The 21,871-nt window shown below is 29.2% G+C and overlaps 2 protein-coding genes across 2 annotated transcripts; one reads left to right on the top strand and one right to left on the bottom strand.

Annotated features, from left to right (window-relative positions):
* The first annotated feature begins 7,183 nt into the window (after positions 1–7,183).
* On the top strand, positions 7,184–11,284 carry LOC112747581 (protein decapping 5-like). The gene is made up of 7 exons (XM_025795669.3): positions 7,184–7,566; positions 8,209–8,309; positions 8,943–9,017; positions 9,119–9,988; positions 10,223–10,408; positions 10,557–10,664; positions 10,762–11,284. The coding sequence occupies exons 1-7, from the start codon at positions 7,410–7,412 to the stop codon at positions 10,897–10,899; spliced, it is 1,635 nt and encodes a 544-aa protein (XP_025651454.1). The 5' UTR covers positions 7,184–7,409; the 3' UTR covers positions 10,900–11,284.
* Positions 11,285–11,702: 418 nt separating this feature from the next.
* Positions 11,703–19,521, bottom strand: LOC112747580 (long-chain-alcohol oxidase FAO4A-like). Its single transcript, XM_025795667.2, has 4 exons — positions 18,961–19,521; positions 18,332–18,601; positions 13,236–13,777; positions 11,703–13,130 (listed from the first exon to the last, which is right to left on the bottom strand). The coding sequence occupies exons 1-4, from the start codon at positions 19,276–19,278 to the stop codon at positions 11,837–11,839; spliced, it is 2,424 nt and encodes an 807-aa protein (XP_025651452.1). The 5' UTR covers positions 19,279–19,521; the 3' UTR covers positions 11,703–11,836.
* Positions 19,522–21,871: the final 2,350 nt, after the last annotated feature.

Here is a 21,871-nt window from a genome sequence, read left to right as displayed (position 1 = left end):
TAAAGTGCCTTAAATTATTTTTTTTATTTTTACTGTAAATTACCATTTGATAATACTTAATAAATAATTATTTTCAAATATTTTCTAAATCCAAATGCTGTATTTACAGGAAATATATCTTTTTAATTTTTTAATTATTTAATAAAATGTGATTTCTCATTTTATATTTTTTAAATAGAATTTAAAAAAATATATAAAAAATATTAAATAATAAAAAAATTGAAAATATCTACTCCCGTATCTACATAATATGTATTTGTGCTTGTGGCATAGTCAAGTTACCTAAACTTTTGTATGCATTGTTAAGAGGAAATTAAGGATGGAATCACTGAATTTGTTTTGTTGTGGATTGCAATTTGCAAAGAAGCTCCATATGTTTCTCGTGTGGACAAATCAATTTTATTATTATTATTATTATTATTATTATTATTATTATTATTATTATTATTATTATTATTTAACCGATCAATTATAACGTAAATAGTACAATTTTTTATATTTACTTAAAAATTGTGAGTTTGAATTTTATTCTTAATTTTAAAAAAGTTTAGCAGTCTCATTCCTAATTTTAATAAAAAAAAAAGGATCCATTTATTCTCTGTCTCAATAAAAAACAAAATTACTAGGTGAGAAAGCAAGAAAAAAGAGCACGTGTTTCGCAAGTTATGAGAAGAAAGTTTTCTGAAGTTTACGAAGTACAAAACTAAATATAAAAGGACCACTTACGAAATTCGGGAACCTTTTTCACTGTTTTGTTTTTGGACATTTCTAGGTGCTTGAAATGTTGGGATCAGATGATGGTTTAAATGTTTTTTTAACTTTCTTTGAAGAACCAAACCCAAAAATGTCTAAATCCAAAGTACACAGGCCAAGACCAAATTTAGGAATTCCCAGAACTAAATATTTGTGATTCGAATTAGTGTACAACTAAGGTTGATTGGGCTAGCAAAAATAAATGGGTTCTCAGAATGAGTATATTTTTTCTGGATTTTAAGCATTTTCTACCTTTCGGAAAAAAAAAAAGCACAGCATTTAGGAGCCACATCAAGTTCGACGCCCAATTGATTTGGTCACATAATTTAGCGTCATTAGTGATTCCTTATGGTAATGAGTTTCAGGGGAGGGAAAGGAATTTTTTTTTTTTTCGGTGAACATCGGGGCCAACGGCCCGAGGGAAAGGAATTTAATCGAGTAGTTCGGGAGCTAGAATTAGGAGTTATGTTTTGTTATTCTGGGCTTGGGTCTTGGTTTGGTTTGCTTTTCTAATCCAACCCCATCCAAAAAAAAAAGTTCCAACACCCAAAAAGAAAAAGGATCACATCTATGGTCTATCCCCTTCCCCTTCCACTTCCCCATCCCAATTGACAAAGATTTAAAATTCTTGACCCCAGAAAATAAAAAATTAAGAAACAAAACGTGCTAAGGATTAATTTATGATAAATCTAAACTCTATTTAAAGATTTATTATTAATTAATATTTACTTAACCGTACTAATAAACTAACCAATAAATCAATCTAAACTAATTATAAGATCGTAAAATTTAACTTCTATTTATTAAATAAATTAATTAATACTTTATTAAAAAAATAGATTAATTAATGAAATCTTTATAATATAGTCTAACAAGTGAATCATTGTGCGGGTCATTTGTTTCAAATTCAACAAATGAAAAGAAAGAAAAAATTGTAACAGTCTCAATTTTTTTTATCTAAAAATTTATATGATTTTTTGAATACCCTAGTATATAAATATAGAAAAATGTTGTATACACCAAAAGTCAATTCGATATAACTATTTTTCAAAAATTAAAAAATAATTATTTTTCAAAAATAAAATACGATTTATTTTTGTATATTTTTGTGTACTTTTATATACTGTTGTGTACTCTTATATATTCTTGTATATTAAAAATAAAATACATAAAGAGACAAGGTAGTATTATTCTTCAAGGTTCTTTAAACATAGCTGCTGTGAATGTTAACCTATTCTTTAAGGTTATTTTGAGCAAGTTTGTTTTTATCTACAAATGTCTAGTCTTGCAAATTTCATGTTTTAGGTGGTTATCTTCGGTTATGTTTTCTTCATTTTTATATTGTCTTTCTTTTTGTAAGTAGGATTTCTCATCCTTTTGTTCTTCGTAGCTGTATTATCTCTTTTTTTTTTTTATAAATCTTATGCTTTATCCTCTTCATTGAAAATAAGTACTAACATTTTTCGTATTTTTTGCATTTTTTGCATCTTGTCTAGATCTCTATACAAAACTAGCAAATCAATATTATAAAATCTGTTTTGGTGTTCTCACATAATGGGTTGGTCATTTAAAATGAACTGTTCTTTTGACAAGGCACAACACTATATATTAACATATATAGTGTTAAATCTTTCTGGCTATGTATAAGATGTCTATTAGTGTGTCAGAAACATAGAATCTATATTTTGGCATTTTTAAAAGGTGTAAAGTTTCTTTAACAATTCATTATTCAAATCAATTTAATTCACTCCCTTTTTATCTGCGTGTAACATCTTTAGCTACATAGTTCTTGATTTATGGTTCTTTTGGCTATGCATCTGCCCTCTTGTATTTTATTTTGAATGCTATTTCATCAGTTTGTTTGAGAGCATTTAAAACTGCAATAACTTAAGACAAAAAAAATTGTTCAATAAATTTTGTTGTGATTCTTATTGTTGTTGCTCGTTAGTACTTCTTGGTTGTTGTTGCTAGTTTTTTTTATCTAATTTATTGTTCAATTTATTGTAATTCTTATTGTTGCTAGTTAGTATATTTTTGGTTGTTGGTGTCGGTTATATTATTGTTTATTTGTTATTTTTATCTATATTGTTGTTCATTTGCTTCTCCAATGACAACTGATTTTGAGAAACTTATTGAGGAGGTTGAGAAACTTGAATTAGGTATGCAAAAAAAAAATTGAAGTTTCTTACATAATTTATGCGCATTGATTTATAATTTATAATTTATATTGATTTCTTTATTTTGTTTTGTAGAAATTGCACCAACTGTAGATGAATCTAATGTGGATTTAAATTAACCATGAGCTGGTTTAGTTGTTATTTAATTGCTAAGTGTGTTTGTTGGTTTGTTTAGTTTTAAGATTGTATTTGTTAGCCATTTTTAAGTGCGTTTGTTTTATGCTTATTTGTGTGTTTGTTTTATGTTTAGTTATTAGAATGAATTGAAAATATATTAAATTTGAATGTGATGTACCTTTGTTTTATCTCAGTTTATGGACTATTTTAAATCTCTAGTGATTGTGATTCTTATTCTGCTCATTACGAATTAAAAATAAAAAAAACCGACCAAACCAAACGATTGTTAATTCGATTCAATTCAATTGTTGTAAAAACAGTAAATCGAACGATTATGTATTTGTAAAAATCAAACATATTGGTTCGGTTGGTTTTTAGTTCAAAACCAAATCAAACCGAACTGATAATACACAGTATAACTTCGATGAAACTCATAACTCTCTTATGTATATCAACTACTTTTTTTTATCCTTTTTATCATATATTAAAAAAAAATTGCCTAACAAAATTGCTTTATGTTTTAATGATAATTTAGGTATGCATCAAAGGTGAGGTCAATTGTAAATGATCCAACTAAAAATGTTAGTTTAAAAGAGATTGTTAGGCTGAAAAAATTAGAAATATTAGAAACCATTTAACCAAAAAACATCAATCAATTGGATCCAAAAAATATTTAACCATGTATGATAAATAGTTACAAACTGGTCAACAATTTATCAAATATTAAAAATCAATCACTACCTGTTATTGATTTTGTGACTGTGAGTAAGTGGGTTGGGTAAATATAATATCTGAAGCTTGTGCATTATCAACAGCAAGATGTAATGTTAATGAAGCATTTTCAGTCACCTCACCAAATCTCACATGTATTTCATAGATCAATGCAATTTCTCAAAGATATGCAAAAATTATTTGGTTGTTTTATACCACATCTCATCAATTTCACCGTATAGATTATTGTATCTATTAGATTTAAAATGATCAAAAGGTAACAAGAATATATTGAATGACATACAGCATGAGTCTACCATTAAATTATATAGTTTTCCAATGAAAAATTAATTAAAAAGAATAAATAAACAAACTAACTAGAATTGCGCAGCTAGAATATCAAATTAAAAGCTAATATTTTGCAACAAATAATAGAATCAATTCTCAATTAAAATGGAATATGAAGGAGTAAGATTATCATTTTAAAATGGAATATGAAGAATCAATGATTGCGTTACAAAAAAATATAGAATTCAGTTGATCACAGCCACATACATACAAAAAAATTAAACCCTAGCATACAAGAACTCTACCATCGTCAACAACCGTAATCAACCAAAGTCTCCCAAAGTTTCACTGATGAAATAGAGCGAAAAAAATGAAGAATAAGATTCATGCAACATTTTGCAAAAAACAGAGCATCGTTGTTGAGAGCAACGAATACAATAACTCTACCATCATCAACAACCGTAATCAACCAAAGTCCCCCAAAGTTTCACTGATGAAATAGAGCGAAAAAAATGAAGAACAAGTCTCATGCAATATTTTGTAAAAAACAGAACATCGTATGTTGAGAGTAACGATTTTGTTACTAACCTGTTTTTGAAGGGATGGGTGATTCCCAAGCAATTAGTCTCTATAATGAAGGTGAAACAAGTAAGAAAAGCTTCAAACTTTAGTTACAGCGACACCCATGATTTTTCTCTGAGGGTACGTATATGAATGGAGGAGGAGGAAAAAGGAGGGGGTTTCATTTTCAAGGGGTTAACGTTTGGGTGTTGGTATTAACCCCTTTTTCATGTCAAACGACGTCGTTTCTAAACAATTTGGGCACCAAGAGTTAAACGACGTCGTTTTGATAGTGCCAGGTGTCAACCAAATTTGCCAGGTCAGCTCTCCGATGACGGAAAACGACGGAAGGGTCAAATTAAGGCGTGGGTCAAAATTTCAGAGTACAATTAGAGTCAATTAAAACCGTGAGGGCTAAATTAAATCAGGGTCAAATTTCAGGAGCTATTTTGAGTATTAACTCACTAAAGATAAAAGGATCACTTACGAAATTCGGGAACCTTATTACTTTCTTTTGTTTTTGGACATTTCTAGGTGCTTGAAAAGTTGGGATCATATGCTGGGTTTTTTTTTTTTTAAGTCCTGTTAGGGACAATGGGTTATATGAGTTACAAGATGAATAATGTGTATAATGGGCTATATGAGTTACAAGATGAACATCACTCATAATATTCAGAATAATTATCCGAATACTAGGGATAATAAACATCTCATATCATAAAATTACTGATTTTGGAGTTTACCAAGGATCAAACTCTTGACATTTCGGATTTAAAGTTCTAATACTATGTCATGATACCACTTATCCCAGATATTCGTTGATGAAAAAAGTAACACTAATGATTATATCTCTAATACTCCCTAAACCTCTATTATACGCATTGTACAAATATTTCATTAGCTTTCCATACTTTTCTTTTTTTTAAATGTGTTTGAGGAAAAAAACCCAAAAATGTCTAAATCCAAAGTACACGGGCCAAGATCAAATTTAGGAATTCCCACTTCCCAGAACTAAATATTTGTTATTCGAATTAGTGTACAACTAAGGTTGATTGGCCTAGCAGCAATAAATGGGTTCTCAGAATGAGTTTTTTTTTTTTCTGGATTTTAAGCCTTTTCTACCTTTCCAAAAAGAGAAGTTCCACACCCAAAAAGAAAAAGGATCACATCTATGATCTATCCCCTTCCCCGTCCCAATTGACAAAAATTTAAAAATCCTGAAACTCCCTCCCCCCCTAAAAAAATTAAGAAATCAAAATATAGGATTTTTTTTTTCTACGAATCTCATCACATTAGTTAAAAGACTAATTCGTTACAAATCTAAAATCTATTTAAAAATTTATCGTTAACTAATATTTATTTAAATAAACTAATAAACTAACGACTAAATCAACTCAAACTAATTACAAGATCTTAGGATTTAACTTCAATTTATTGAACAGATTAATTAATACTCTACCAAAAAAATAGATTAATTAATGAAATCTTTATAATATAGTTTAACAAGTGAATTATTGTGCGGGTCATTTGTTTCAAATTCAGCAAATGAAAAGAAAGAAAAAATTGTAAGTCTCAATTTTTTTTCTTATTTAAAAATTTATATAATTTTTTAATTGAAAACAGACCCTCTATATATAGGGATATAGAAAAATGTTGTATACACCAAAAATCAATTCGATATAAAAATAAATATATATTGAAATGTGAAATATTGTAATTAATCATATATTTAATAAGTTTTTGTAAAACAGCCATTTTTTTCTAACAAAATATTATAATAAAACACATTTTATATATTTGTTGATTTATCAATAATTATATTAAGTATACACTAAAATCAGTTATTATTTATAGTATATTTTAAAATATAAAATATATATTAAAAATATACTAAATTATACATGTATTTTAAACTGATTTAATAGTTGATTTTGATATACAAATAAATAACCGCTACTATTTTCTAAGAGTGGCAAAACGGATCGAAGCCGCTAAAAAAGGCAGGTCGGGATACAATCTGAAACCGTCAAATTAAAAAAAAAATTACCAAACTCGCACCGCCAAAATTGCGAATTTTTGGCAAGGCGGGACGGGCCGGCCCGCCGGGACAAAAATTTTTATTTTTATTTTTTTGTTAAATAAAAGAGTGATTACTATTATAAAATTAATAATTATATCATTTTCAAACACTTTTTTTCATTTTTTGTTTTCATTTTTTTCAGCTAATAACTTTATTTATTTTATTTTATAATTTCGTATATATGCTCAAATTATGTGACTTATTTTTTAAAATAAAGATAATTCTATTAACAAATATTATTTTGAACAATTTTATTGAAGTTAAAAATTAAAAAAAATAGTAAAAAATATTTATTATAATTTAATTATTCCATAAAGCGAAAATGAACTTGCATTTTTAATCTATTGACCCGTCCTATTTATGATGCGGGCCTAGTGGGACATAACGAGTTGGGACGGGTCAACCCGCTTTCCAACCCTATTTCTATTTATGTTTAAAAGAAGAAGGGAAGAAGACAAAAAATTCTAATAATAATGCCTTGTTGTGCAAGCATGAAATGAAAATCTCGATTTTTATTGGTTACTTAGTTAGTTATATAGTTATTTTATCCTTCTCACAATCTCATATACTACTTTCCCTCTATTTTATGTTTAGTTTTCGTTTCTCAAAGCATATCATAAATTCACATGGCGATCTACGCCATAACCCTAATCTCCCAAACATAACCGTTTTTAATTTCTCATTTGATCCTCCGATTATTCGATCTTTGACACCGCCGCACTATGGCGACTGAATCTGCCGTGAAAGGACCTCCGTCGAATAGTCCCGGTGATTCGTACATAGGAAGCTTCATAAGCTTGCTTTCCAAGAGCGAGATTCGTTACGAGGGCATTCTCTATTTCCTCAACGTTCATGATTCCACCATCGGCTTGAAGAACGGTACATTCATTCACCACCGCAAACGCAAAATTTTGGATGAGGAATGTTTGATAAAATGTCTGTTGAATCGAAGAAATATTGATTAGCGGTTAAGATGAAATTTGAGAATGCATCAATGGATAAGAACTTTGCAATGCTATCTTCGATTAATGTCGTTAAGTGAGGAATTACAGTGTTTGGATTCAGAAATTACTTGCATATATTTTTATTGATTGTATGACTCAAATGCTAAAAGCAAGTGATGGAGGAGAATGAAACATGACATGGATCAATCATGCAGTTTGAAACGGAGTAACTCTTGTTTGTTGTTATACAAGTATATAAGGATAAGGATTCTGCATTGGAAATAAATTGCAAACTTTTAAACCATGTTTCAATTAAATATGCATTAATTTAAACAAGCAATTGTAAAATCGTTCTTGTTGGCGGGAAGTAATTAATTGTTTATTATGCACTTAATTAAAGTCTTATTCGAATTAGTAATTTGATACTAGATTTTCAACTGATTTGGTTTGTAACCTTAAGGTGACACTATGTGGCAAACTTATTCCTTGACCCATGTCCTTGAAAGTTGTACACTTATAGCTTTTCATTGCTAGCGATTCTATCTAAAATGGAAACTTCTGTGTTATGAGATTATAGTTAGATCCTATGGAACAGAGGGGAGAAGAAAAGATGGTCCACAAATTCCTCCAAGTGAGAAGGTTTATGAATACATTCTTTTTCGAGGAAATGACATTAAGGTAATTGAAATATTATTTAATTGATATGTGTTTTAGTACTAGCATGGACAAATAAACATATGGATATTTTTGGTTTGATAATGTGAAGTATCAATCTTGAGTTGCTTAACTTTGAATAGATTGCTCACTTAGCATACATTTTTTCTTTTGATTCTTTTTTTTCTTAGAAAAATAAAACTTTAATTGTGTTGTGTTGGAGGTGTGGTTGATGTGGCTAAAAGCTTTTTGGAGAAATTTTATCAACAAAGTCAGATGACTGTAGGTTTGGTCAAACCTTTCTTCTTTGTTTTTCCAAACCCATAAATTCCACCCTAACAGATAAAGCTTAGCTTCTAAATGAATGGAGCTTCAAGAGCTAAGGGATAGCAAAGAGATAAAATGGAAGTGTAGAATAACCTAGAATAAGACTAAATGGATCGTACTTAATGAAACAATCATATGAAAGTTCTTTGAAATTTTTTAGTCATTTCGCCTCTAGTGAACCTAATTCTAGCGTGGGTATATATATACATGTATATATGAATCTCAACCAATAGTAGTGAATGAGCTATTTGGTCACAAGAACTTGTGGTGTATGCATGTCAAGTATGGTTATCTAAGTTGTGCATGTCCTTATGAATTTTACCATTTCAGAATTTGCAGATCAAGTCTCCCCCAACATCTGCCAAATCAGAAGAGCAGATACATAATGATCCAGCTATTATACAAGTAATACTGTTTCATGACAATAATTAAAAAATAAATAACAATTTCCATATTTTGACTTGTCAATGCATTTGGATTTGTTCTAATATTTTTTCTATTTACAGTCACAGCTAAACTCTACAGCAGCCTCATTTGGTGGGAGAAATTCGACAGAATCTATTCAAAGGCAGGATAGTGTTGATATGTTTAGTAAAGCTATCCCTATTGGGTTGCTGTCATCTCAGTCTGCAACTCAGCTAAACCCTTCAGATCAGTCTGCTGCTACTCAAATTGCTGGTCATCCATCCTTTTCCACATCAATGTATTTGAACGGACACAGTGGAATATCAAGCAATAACTCTAATTCTCTGCTACATCCCGGTCTTCTTCAATTGCCGTCAATGGTAGCATCACCTTTACCTTACCAAAGTTGGATGCAAACTCCGGAAACTGAGGTTCCTAACAAAGTGGGATGGACACCTTTATCAGACTATGGTCTTCCTGTATCTTCTACTAATACTTCTCTTGTAAATCAAACTCGCTCTCCATCTCCTAACCCTTTACAAATTTCTGATTCACTTGATGTTAATTCCCTCTTACCTACTAAGGCACCCATGCCATATCCTACGCCCATGACTTTTGATGGATCAAACATACCTTCATTTTCTTCACCTCTCCAAGAAATAAATTCTATTGATAACCAAATATCTGAAAAAATTTGCCCTGACCCAAGGTCAATTTATCTTGGACATGCCTTTCATCATCCTTCTTCATTTGTAGGTTACAGTTCAGGCCCCTTGCCAATACCTCCATCTTTGTTAACTCCAGATCAATTTGCACATCCCAGAGAAAATGTATCTCCTTTAACACAGAATTTGACCCCTAATCAGAAAGATATGGGTTCTTTGATTCCAACATCTTCTAATTCCTCTGTATTGATGCCTTCTATAGTGTCTCAAGCACCACTACTGCCATTACCAACTTTAGTGCCAAAGGTTAGAAAACTTGTATTCTTCTCCTTACAGATATGATGCATAGTATTAGAGTTTTCTATTATTATTATTTTGCTGTTAAAAATTTATAAAACTTGTGATCAAATATCATGGATTGATTATATAATCGGTATAGCTATCCTTATAAAATAAGGGTACCATAAAATCATTAAAGCATATTACAACTGTAAATGGGTTAATATTCAAAGACTGAGTTTTTTTGTTGATTTTTTGCAGCCTCACTCAATAGCTTCCCAGTTCAATGAAGAGTTTGATTTTGAGGCCATGAATGAAAAATTCAATAAAGATGAAGTATGGGGTTCTCTTGGAAAGGCAACTATGAACATAGAAGGAGTGGATGACAATGCTTCTTCTATCAGTTCAGGCGACAAAGACAGTCAAGGGAAGACACCAAGTCCCAAGGTAAGTCTGTAATTTTTCCAGTTACATAATTTGCTAATCTTATTTAATAACAAAAACTTAAGTGTCAAAGCATCTGAGTTATGTAATGTAAATCAAGTTATGCTTGAAGTTTGATTGCAGACTTTTTATTCTTATTTTCTCATTGTAGTCTGCATACAAGAAAGATGACTTTTTTGACACAATTTCCTGCAACTCTGCGAGTAGTGGAAGGAATGGACAACACCGTTTATCTGAGAGAATAAAACTGGATACCGAGGTCTGTAAAGACATCAGAAACTGAAATTTTTTAGCCATGAAAGTATCCTTTAAACTGCATGGGATATTGATGTATTTCTGACCTTTGCTATTTGTAGACGTTTGGCAATTTCCAACACAGGCCTAATTTTGGCTATGGTGGTGGTCGCGGTATGAATTTCAGAGGCTCAAATAATTGGGGAAGAGGTTATGGTTATGGTAGGAGAGGACGTGGCCCAAACTTTCATCGTTTCTAGTGACAAGTGGCCCAAACTTTTTATGTGTGTGATGTTAACATAATTTTTTAATCTTCGACATTTGGTTACTTGATGTCAGTCTTGCAAAATCACCACCAGGTTCATGTTTTATTTTTTTTGGGGGTTCATGAACTGGTATGTGATATCTACTTTCAACTAACTACCTTCTATAATACATAGCAATCAGTAGCTGGAGAATTGAGAAACTATTCCATTGAGACATAGTTTTCTCTTTTCCCATTCTCTTTCTTTTCTAAAAGGAAAAGCTGTTCATTTTTTCAGTCTCAAATGTTTATTTCTTGAGGTGTTGTACATATCCTTAGCAGTGGATATAATTCATACTATAATAAAAGATTTATGCTAATAGTAGCTTGTCAATGCTATATATATTGCTTCTTTTTTATTTGAATATGAGCAGAAAAAAATGGTGAAATTTTTATTAATTATGTTATTAATCTGATCTGAATTCTAAACTCATGTGGCTGCCTTGTTCATTGATACTGAAAATGTATTGTTTGAGCTTCAAAGATAATCTGCTATGGTCTTCTCAAATTTTTACTAAACCTGGTCCAAAAGTATATCACTATCATCTTAAATTTCAATTTGATATAGATGTCAAGTTTCCCTCACTGCATATATGTGCCATTGAAATATATAAGATTAGAAAAAATATTCAGTGTTATGTAAGGACATGAAGGTTGTCTAAATCTACTTTTTACTAACTTAAGCTGACTATTAAAGCCTCAAGTTTTAACTAAAAGATGTTATGACGAAACAAACATTAATACACTACACACTCAGAATGATTGAACAACTCTCTTAAAAGTTATTACAATTTTCTTTTTCTCAACTTGTGTTATTTGAACAAAGATTTTCATTCTAGATCACTGGAGATACAGAAGCAGAGAAAAGTTTTTTTTTTTTAATATATAATTCATCAACGCCTTTTCCTTCTAAGAACTTCAAGAACAGATTGTGCTGTGCAATAAGCTATAGCCTGAACAGTGATCATTGGATTCACACCCAATGCTGTAGGGAACACACTTGAATCTGCCACATAAAGCCCTTCCATTTCCCATGTCTCCCCTGTTTGATTCACTGCCGATTCCTTTGGATTTGAACCCATCCGACAACTTCCCATCTGATGCGCAGAGCACAATGGCGTCGTAAGTCCAGTTAACGGCCTTGAACTCTCCTCCTTAACAAATTTATCAAAATCATGGTAGCTAGATTGCTTTACATTCAATTTTCTTCCATTGACGTGATGTGTTCCAATTTCTTCAGCTCCTGCTGCTGCCAGAATCCTTAGTATCTTTTCAACTCCCATTTGTAAATTATGTTCATCTAAATCTTCCATATGATAACTTATTCGGGCTGGGGAATCCACTGTCCCTGATCCTTTATCCCTTGCTAGTGCAAAGATATGAGCAGTTCTTGAAAACTTTCGCATTCGATCTTTAATATCAGTCCCGGAAACCCATGGCATGACAATTGAGAACATACCAGGATGCAGTGAAGGTGTTTGGATCACGGCTCCATATCCAGATTTCTCAAACTCTGCAACAACCGGCGACATGGCTGTCATTATCCCTCCTTCAAAGCTTCTCTTCTCTGCCTCAGGCCACACCTCAGAACTGGGTTTATCCGGGAAGTATCCCCAAGCCATTGTCACCGGGTGAAGATGCAAATTTTTCCCTATGTTATCATTCTTCAAGCCACTTCTTTTTAGTAACTCTGGAGTACTAAGTGCTCCACATGCTACAATTGTCACCTTAGACTCCACCACACATATGTCCTTAGCTCCTCTGTATTCGAATTCAAACGCCACCCCACTTGCAATTTTTCTATCTTTTCCTCTCTTTTTCTTGTGCAAGACTTTTATCGCCTCGCAACCTGGAAGAATCGCTCCGTTGCCTGATTTAACCAAGTCCACAAGCCATGTTTCTGAGGTCCCTTTCTTCTTCCCATCCTTGCAACCCAAGCAACACCAACCGCAGTAGTGATCCGATGGCGAATTCCTAGGAATGTTGCTCACAGGATACCCCATTTCTTGACACCCTTTTCTCAATACAGCATTGTTGAATCCTTCATCTTCAATATCTGATTGAACTCCCATGCTTTCACAAACAACCTCCATTGCTTCTTTATACAGATCACTCTCAAACAACTCCAAATGATGCTCATCACTCCACTCCTTGCACACATGATCAGGGGTCTTGATGCATGCTGACCTAATATAATATGATAAATACAACTTGGTCACACATTTAAGGAATTTAAGGTAGTAATATTCAATACAGATACACATTTGATATTTGTGTATGATAGATACTTACCAATTAATTGCAGAGCCTCCACCAACAGTAGAACCTGAAAGTATGAGCACACTCATATCATCAGTTGCAACCATACCACCATTGAGGTACATTTGATCCATGGTTGGACCTTCAAGAAGGGTAAGATTGTTCCTAGCAGAATATCCTCCTTTTTCCAACACCAAAACCTTGTAACCAGCTTTTGCAAGAACACCAGCTACAACACCACCACCAGAGCCAGAACCAACCACCACTGCATCACATTGGATAACCAATGAAGGGGAACACAATTTAGGAGCAACTTTAGGCTTCCGACGGATCATCGAAACCCCGAATCCATGTCTTCTTAGAGCATCTACAGTGATGTCTCTTGGGTTGTTGAGATGGACTAATCCTTTGTAAAGTGGTCCTATGGCATTTTCAACATCATCATCATCATTTTCTTCTTCTCTTCCTCTTGATTTTCCTTGCAAGAAATGGTCTTTCAACTGTGATTTGAATTCTGGATCAGGTCCACAATACCCAATTGCCTTCCATGATGAATTGTCTTCTGATTCATCTACCTGAAATCAAGCATCACATACCATGATCATTTTTTCAAGGTTCTCAAGCAACGAGGAAAATCATCATATATTCATTTAAAACTAATGTATTAATTTTGGTTAATTGCTGCATTATTAACTTAGCAATTAGCACATGATTTTTCATGCAACAAAAGAATATATCTTTTTTTGTTTAGCCAAACGATATCCTCCAACCCGACAGGTTAAGGACTAATCCGTCGCGGAACAGAAGAACGTTACTTTGGGATAATGAGCCATGGTTCATTTGATTTTATTGCTTATCTCTCTCTCTTTTTTTTTTTTTGGGTATTGTTGGTGAATTATCTCTATTTATTTTGGTTATATTTTCTGTTGCATAATGAGCTAGATTTTGTTTTTGGATGTAATGCACTACGAATTACAATATATTTTTTTTGGGTTAACAAAGAGGCTTTAAGCCCAACAAAAAAATAACAATCAGAAATTAGCCTTTGAACTACAATATAGACCTAGAATACAATCTGCAAAATTTTGGGCCAAGCTTATGGTCTATTGCGCTTTTTATGTTTGTGAGAGATTAGCAAAGTATGAAAACTTGTCAACCCATACCACATAGCCCAATTCAATGACGAAAAAACAAAATAAAGAGTTAAGGAAAAAAAGGGAGACAAGTTGTGTTAGTTGACATGAGGCCAAAAAAAAAAAAAAGTTGTACTACTTGACATATATGTAAATAGGGTCAAGGTCACTTTTTAATTTTGGTATTGCCATTTCAGTGTTGTTTTCCACCAATGTTAAAACTTGGTAAATTTTTTTTTATGTGAAGAAGATAAATTTAAGGGTTAGATTTATAATTTTTAATTTTTTTAAATATGTAAATCTGAGAGTTAGATTTATTTTTTATTATTTTAAAACTTTTAAACATACAAACTTGACCATTAGATTTATATTTTAGCATTAATTTTTTTTAATGTGCAAATTGGACTCTTTGATTTATTTTATAATGAAAAAAATTATTTTAATACAAATCAGACTTTTTGATTTGTGCACTATAAAATCTGACACTCGAATTTCTCTACAAATTTTATTATTTCTCAAATTGAGGATCCGAATTGTTATTTAAAATAACAAAATTAAATTAAAATCCATGTTAAAAAAACATACTAATTAACCATTACACTAAATTACACACAATCTTTTTCTATTTCTAAAAAAAGCTAAATAAGGTATGAGTTAATGGGACATCACATTTTAATGCTAGAGAGTTAATTCTTCATGGCCAATATCAACCAATGTTTTAAATATATATATATATATATATATATATATATATATATATTAAATTCTAGATCCTAATATAAATTCATAATTTTAAACGTTAAATTATAAATTCTAAATATTAAATTCTTTATAAAGAATAAAAAAATTTAAATAAAAACTTTTGACTAATATTAATTAACTAAATTTTTTTTTATAATTTTTCTTTTTATACATATATGTAATATTTAAAAAAAAAGCGGATTTAACAATTTCAGTTAATATCTTGTGTATTCAAATTAAACTGCTTGACCCAAGATGTGAAAATTAAAAAACCTCATCACATTAAAGTGAAAAGGAAATGTTAACTTCAGGTAATGCTACTTGCACAATTCTTTTATTTATAGAACACATGCATATATGATTGTACTATGAAGTTTAGCAAAGTAAGCAAAATAAGGTACAACCACATAAAAGCTCAACCATCAACTGTATCCAGTTATAAACGTTATTTATTGTGAAAGCGACACTAGTCCTTTTCTATCTTCTGGAGTATTTGCCAGTAGTCCTTTTAACTTATGGCAAAATAGAAAAAATACATGCTTGGTGGTCATCTTGTCCCAACCTATATAAGCTAAGATTCTAGATAGATTGAGTTGAATAAAATTAACTTCAAATTTTATGACATTCAAGCTCATCTTTCAAGAATTTCTATCTATGTCATCAACATTCTTTTTATTTTAATTTTTAACAAGACATTTTACATTTTTTTCTTTTGCCTCCCTAAAACCATTCATTCAGATTAGAGTGGTACATAACAAATAAATAAGGATGGTACTAAATCATGTGGGCATTTAAGGGCATGGGACCTATTGAAATGAAAAACAAAAATGTTACATGTACATAAAATAGAAAAAATTTCAAGTGTATCTAGAACACTAATTTTGTATTGATTTTAATTAATATATATTATATATTTTTTATAATTCAGATTAACGATTAAAATAATTAGAACATTATCGATATCTTTGTTACACTTGAAACTTTTTTTCATAAAATATTAATTATATATTAATTAATCATAATATATTTGATATATGTATTATTTAATTTATTTTTAATATATATTTTATATTTTAATATGTATTTTATATAAATAATTAATTTAATAATAATTATTTTATAAGTTATGATTTGACTTACTTTCAAAGATGCTGCTAGCTATGTATGTAGCCTATATTATTTGCCATGTTACACTTCTACCTATATATCCCTAATAAAATGACCCTACAACAACTGGCCTTAAATACCGTTTACAATTGCCATGTCATCTTGAGCTGTATCATTGTATCAAATATTTATGTTTCAATTTATACATTTAGACAGTGCTATGATTTCAGTGTACTCTATAGCATGTACATAATCATAATTAAATCTACCAAAATTGATTAATATGGTTTTGCTTATTATATAAGTTATAATATATGTTTGATTTAGCTAGCAATAGATTTGTAATCTTCTTTTTCAAAAGAACTGAATTTTCAAAAATATTATTTGGATATAAAAAATAATCACTATGTATTGTGTATAAATATATAAATAATTAATTTGATAATTGATTTTTTATAGATATCTAATATGGTTATTAAATTTTTAAAATCTGCCAACGATTTTCTTAAAAGAGAGCAATAAATTAAATAATAAATGCTTCGACAAAAGGAATAAAAATAAAAATCTGATTGAAAAATAATATAGCATATGATTATATGTCTTAAAAATAGACCAAACAAAGAATTTAATTAATATATGTGATTTCTAAGAATCATATATTTTTTTCCTTATTATTGTGTAATAAATATTCTTGTGATGTACTACAGAAGGCAATAAATGTTTATCTACTATAACTTAGATTTTACAAGCAAAAAAATCATACATCTACTCTTACCAATTTTTGTGCTAGGATTCTTTAGGTATCAGTAACACAGATATTTCAATGTGTACGAACATGAACTCCTCATTAATTTACTCTGGCAAGTAGACCTACCTTGGCTTTGAATACAGGATCTATGAGAATGTACCAATTCAAAGCGAAATATTTTCAATCTATAATGTTTTGGAATGTAATTTTTTTTATATGAAAAAAATATTGGTATTTTTGTTAAAAATGAAATTATTTGGTATAATTACATGTAAGTGAATTTTATAGGCGGAGAGTCGAGTGTGTGTTACCCATGTGGGGGGTGTGTTAGTGTTGCCCACATGATAACATCCTAACCAATACGTGGGGACGTATTGAATAATTTTTACAATACTATAATACACTTCAAATTCAATAATATTCAAACAAAACATCATCTCTATTTTTATATTAAATTTTTTTTTCGATTTTTATGCATAAGAATGTAAAAACTCTATTTCGGACCAATTAAAGGTGAAATATTGTTTTGCTTTGTTAAAAAAAAAAAAAGAACCGAAGAAGAAAAGGTTGGTGTAGTAGTGTTTCTAGTATTTGAAGTAGTGATTAGGTGAAAAATATATAATGTAAGTGTATGTCACGTCCAATTTGATGCATGTTGTAAATAAATATACTCTATGCTTTAATTTGATGTAGCACCAAACTCTCATACATAGGAAAGGAAAATGGATAGAAAGAAACACCTAACAACTAACACATCACCATGCATTATTCACCAACCCTTGCCAACTACAATCATATCACATAGTTAATAATATTCTTCACTTTTTTTTTTATGTCAACATACACAAATATTGTATGTTAATGATAAACTCTTTTAAGTTAATTAAATCGTCACCACGTATACACAAAATATCAAGGAAATTATTAAACTAGAAAAGTGACAAAACTAAAGCAGGTGCCATCTATATGTAACTTGTTTGTATTATACACACACCTTGCATAACAGTGACAAATCTTCATACGAATTAAATTGAGATGCTGATATATAGATAAAGTGATACACATGGATTTTCTCCTATCATATCATACACATATACAAAATTATTGGTCTTTTATATACATATATAATTATCATCATTAAATTTTTGCATGCTTACAAAATATATAGTTGTGCATCATCAATAATTAAAGACATGCTAAATAAACAGTAGCAAGTTATTAAAATTATTTTTTTATGTTAAATTTTAAATCCTAAATATCTAAAAAATAAAGTTCAAAATCTAGTTAATTTACAATAAAGAAAAAATTATTAATTAATGTTGATTATTACTAATTAAAAATCTATTCCTTAGGCTTATTCAAAATTGTATTAAATATTAAATTAATTAAATTTAGTTTACCTGAGTAAAGAAGACATGTAGAGTAAGAAGCTTGATGGTTCTGAACAACATCCTAAGATGGTGAAAATAACTAAGAGACCAAGATTGAAGAATCTTTTGGCGTTTATGAAGAGGAAGGTCAGGGAAGCTTTGAATAAAAGGAAACTTGTTTGAGAGACATGGCATCCCACATAATATTAATGTTCCAATCCATGTAGACAATATCCATAACCCTATCTTCAATAACCTTGTTAATGGATGCTTCAGTCTCTCACTTATCACTCCCCCAACCTGCACATATATGAATCCATATAATTAATAATAAACTCACAATTAAACAAATCTTTGAGTTATTTTAAATTTTCAATATTTTTATAACTCATTCTTTAAAATATTTCTTCTTCGAGCTACTATTTTATGAAACTTTTAGCGACGGTAATGTTAGATATATAATTATTTAAATATGTCTTTCCGCTTTTTAATTTAAACTTTTTGAATAAATTTCTAAAAGGTTTACATGCATAAAAAAAGTTAAAAATACATTTTAAAAAGGCTCTCCATCATTCAAATTAGGGTTTAGAAACAAATTAAATATAAAAATGGGAAATCAAAACAAGAATAATAAAGTTGAAAAAGATAAATAGGCATACATGTTGAGGTGTTCCAGCCATGGAAGCTGAAGTTTTGTAGAAGTTAGCAAGAGATTGATCAGAGAAGGCATGAAGATTATTGTGATTGATAGAAGGCAAGATGGTGTCACATAAGGCAATGAGAGTTTTCATTTGCCTTTGGTTGAGTGTGTTTTTGAGAGGCTTTTGTTTTTCTCTCATCTCTCCACCACCACCTTCTAGAAGGAGCCTTTGTGTGTCAATGCTACCAAGCTCAATCACACTATGATCTTTTGATCCCAAACCCAATCTAAAGCTACTATTGTTTTTGCTACTAATAATATTCTTGTTTTCCTCCATTTTATGTGTTTCTAATAAAGTATCAAACTTTTAGTTATTTCATGTATTGTTGTGTCAAACCCTTGGAGTTTATATAATACCCCTTTGTGGGATTGGATAATAATATCCAATCATATTGCTTAGCTAGCTTCAAGAAATAAAAATAAAAAGGAGACAATAAATTAAAAGGGTAAATAATGGTAATTAATTAATACATTATAATATTCAGTTATTTAGTATCTTATAGATAAAATTTTAAATGATATATTTTTATTTATGTGTTTGAATGCCTATATAAATGAATTTCACAAAAGCATTAATTAAAAATACTTTTTATTAATATATAAAAAATAATTTATATATGCTAGCTAGCTATAGAAATCTAACCATGTATGTATTATATATATTATGTCATTATTATTGTAATAGTTGTATAAATATAAACTTTATAAAATTGTATAAGACACATCCTTAATTAAGTTTTTATTAAAAGGTAATATATATTTATATCAATAATATTTGAGAGACAATAAAAAATTAATTTAAATAATTTAAATTTTTTATTTAATATTTATTAATTATCATTAGAATAATTATATAATTTTAATATAATAAATATATAAGAAAGGCGGGTTAAAAAAATTAAGAACCATATATATATATATATATATATATATATATATATATATATATATATATATATATATATATATATATAATATTAAAGAACCGAACCCTAACAAACACGTGTGAAATACGTTGGTTTTTTAAATATATATATACCGTCGAAGAAGATTTTTGAGGATTTCATTAGGTGGAAAACGTTTTGAAGATAACGAACCAAAATAATAAACAGATAAATTATAAAAGTTCAAAGAAGCAATAATGAAGAAATTAAAGAACGAAAAGAAAAGAGAAAAAAAAGTTACGAAATAAATGCAACGAATAACGGTACATATTAACTCTCATCACCTGCCACCATTTAATTCCTTGTTACTCGATTTTGATTGGTAATGCCTTAAACAAGTAGTAAAACACAATCCTCCTGAATCATTAGCATATAAAAAGTAAAAACTAAAATAAATGAATCATTTTGTTGGTGTAGCTTTGCCGAATAAAACAAATGTCCGAGGCGAATTTTATTCTTGGCTATGAATCAATTGAATTAGATAATCCATTTTACAAGAATAAGGCTGTAGATGGATCGGATAATATCCGTATATTCGTAGTAATTATCTGCTTCCGATTTAAATTTTGTGAATATTATCCGATCCGCACTATAGTCAGATCGGATTACAGATTCGACAGTGATATCCGCGGATTCAATCTATAAATTCACATATTCGCACATCACATATAAATAGTATAGTTTAAGAAAGTAAACCTTAATGTGATATGAATTTTATGATATTTTGTTTTTAATTTTTTATGTTGTACTTCAACTTAAAATAATTAAACTTAAATCTTGTGTTATTATTTTATTTTTGTTATTTAAGAGAACTATTATTGATAATATTTTAGGAGTAAATAGATTTAAACAGATAAAAAATAAATTTTTTAGATATCCGATCTGATCCGATGAGTACAGTGCAGATCGGATAGAATTTTAGGCTATATTTGATCCAATCCATGTGCAGCCTTATACAAAAAGGTTCTTTTTACCCTTTCATTCTTTTCCGGTTTCTGGGTTTGGTAACTTCTATATTATAAACTAATATTTACATCACTATAATTTTGATGTATTGATAGTATAAAATATTTTATATATTTATTTAATTTCGTTCCTGTTTTTTAATAATTATTTATGCAGATAAAATAAAATATAGTTATTTTTGTTAATTACGTAGCATTATATAATTGAATACACGTGTAATATTATTTTACACTATATATTAAAATTAAATTTTATTTATGTTTGTAATAATTTTATAGAATTGTTTCATTTGTTTGGCTTTATTATTTATTTAATTGATTTTCTTAATTTTATAAATTTATATCAAATATTTAATATTTATGCAAAATAAAAGATCTCATGTATTAAAATTCCTTATGACATCTTGATAGTAATTTTATCATTTTTATACAGAATTAATGATTGGTCTTATCCGCGTGTAGTAATGGTTGTTTTAAAGCGGTTCCATTTTTATAAATATTTCAACTTTTAAGTTGAAAATTCTTAAAATATATATTACATATCAATTATATTATATGAAATTTAGAATTATAGTTAATTACAAATCATATGCTAATAACTATAATAAGAAATAAAAATTGGATTCTTGTATAATATTTATTGAAAGAAAAATATTAAGCACATCGAATTAGTGTAGAAGCAAAAAATAAAAATAAAAAGAAAAAAAGAAAAATATGCCATAAGATTTTAGTTATCATTGTTTATGAGAATTCTATATATCTATTATCATGTACCGTGAAAGAGTTCAATACTTTTCTAATAATTAAATTTGAATATTAATTATCAAAAAAATTAAAAGAGATTAATTTGTATAATTTTATAGTGCCATTCTTTAATTAGGTGCTACCATGAAAAAAAAATTGCTTTTCATGCTAATTATATAAAAATATTAGATATATTAGTATAATTTTTTTAGTTAAT

The sequence above is a fragment of the Arachis hypogaea genome, chromosome 15 (assembly GCF_003086295.3).
Source record: "Arachis hypogaea cultivar Tifrunner chromosome 15, arahy.Tifrunner.gnm2.J5K5, whole genome shotgun sequence".
Classification (NCBI taxonomy): domain Eukaryota; kingdom Viridiplantae; phylum Streptophyta; class Magnoliopsida; order Fabales; family Fabaceae; genus Arachis; species Arachis hypogaea.
Note: the sequence above shows the minus strand (reverse complement) of the source record. Positions and strands in the feature narration are given on the sequence as shown.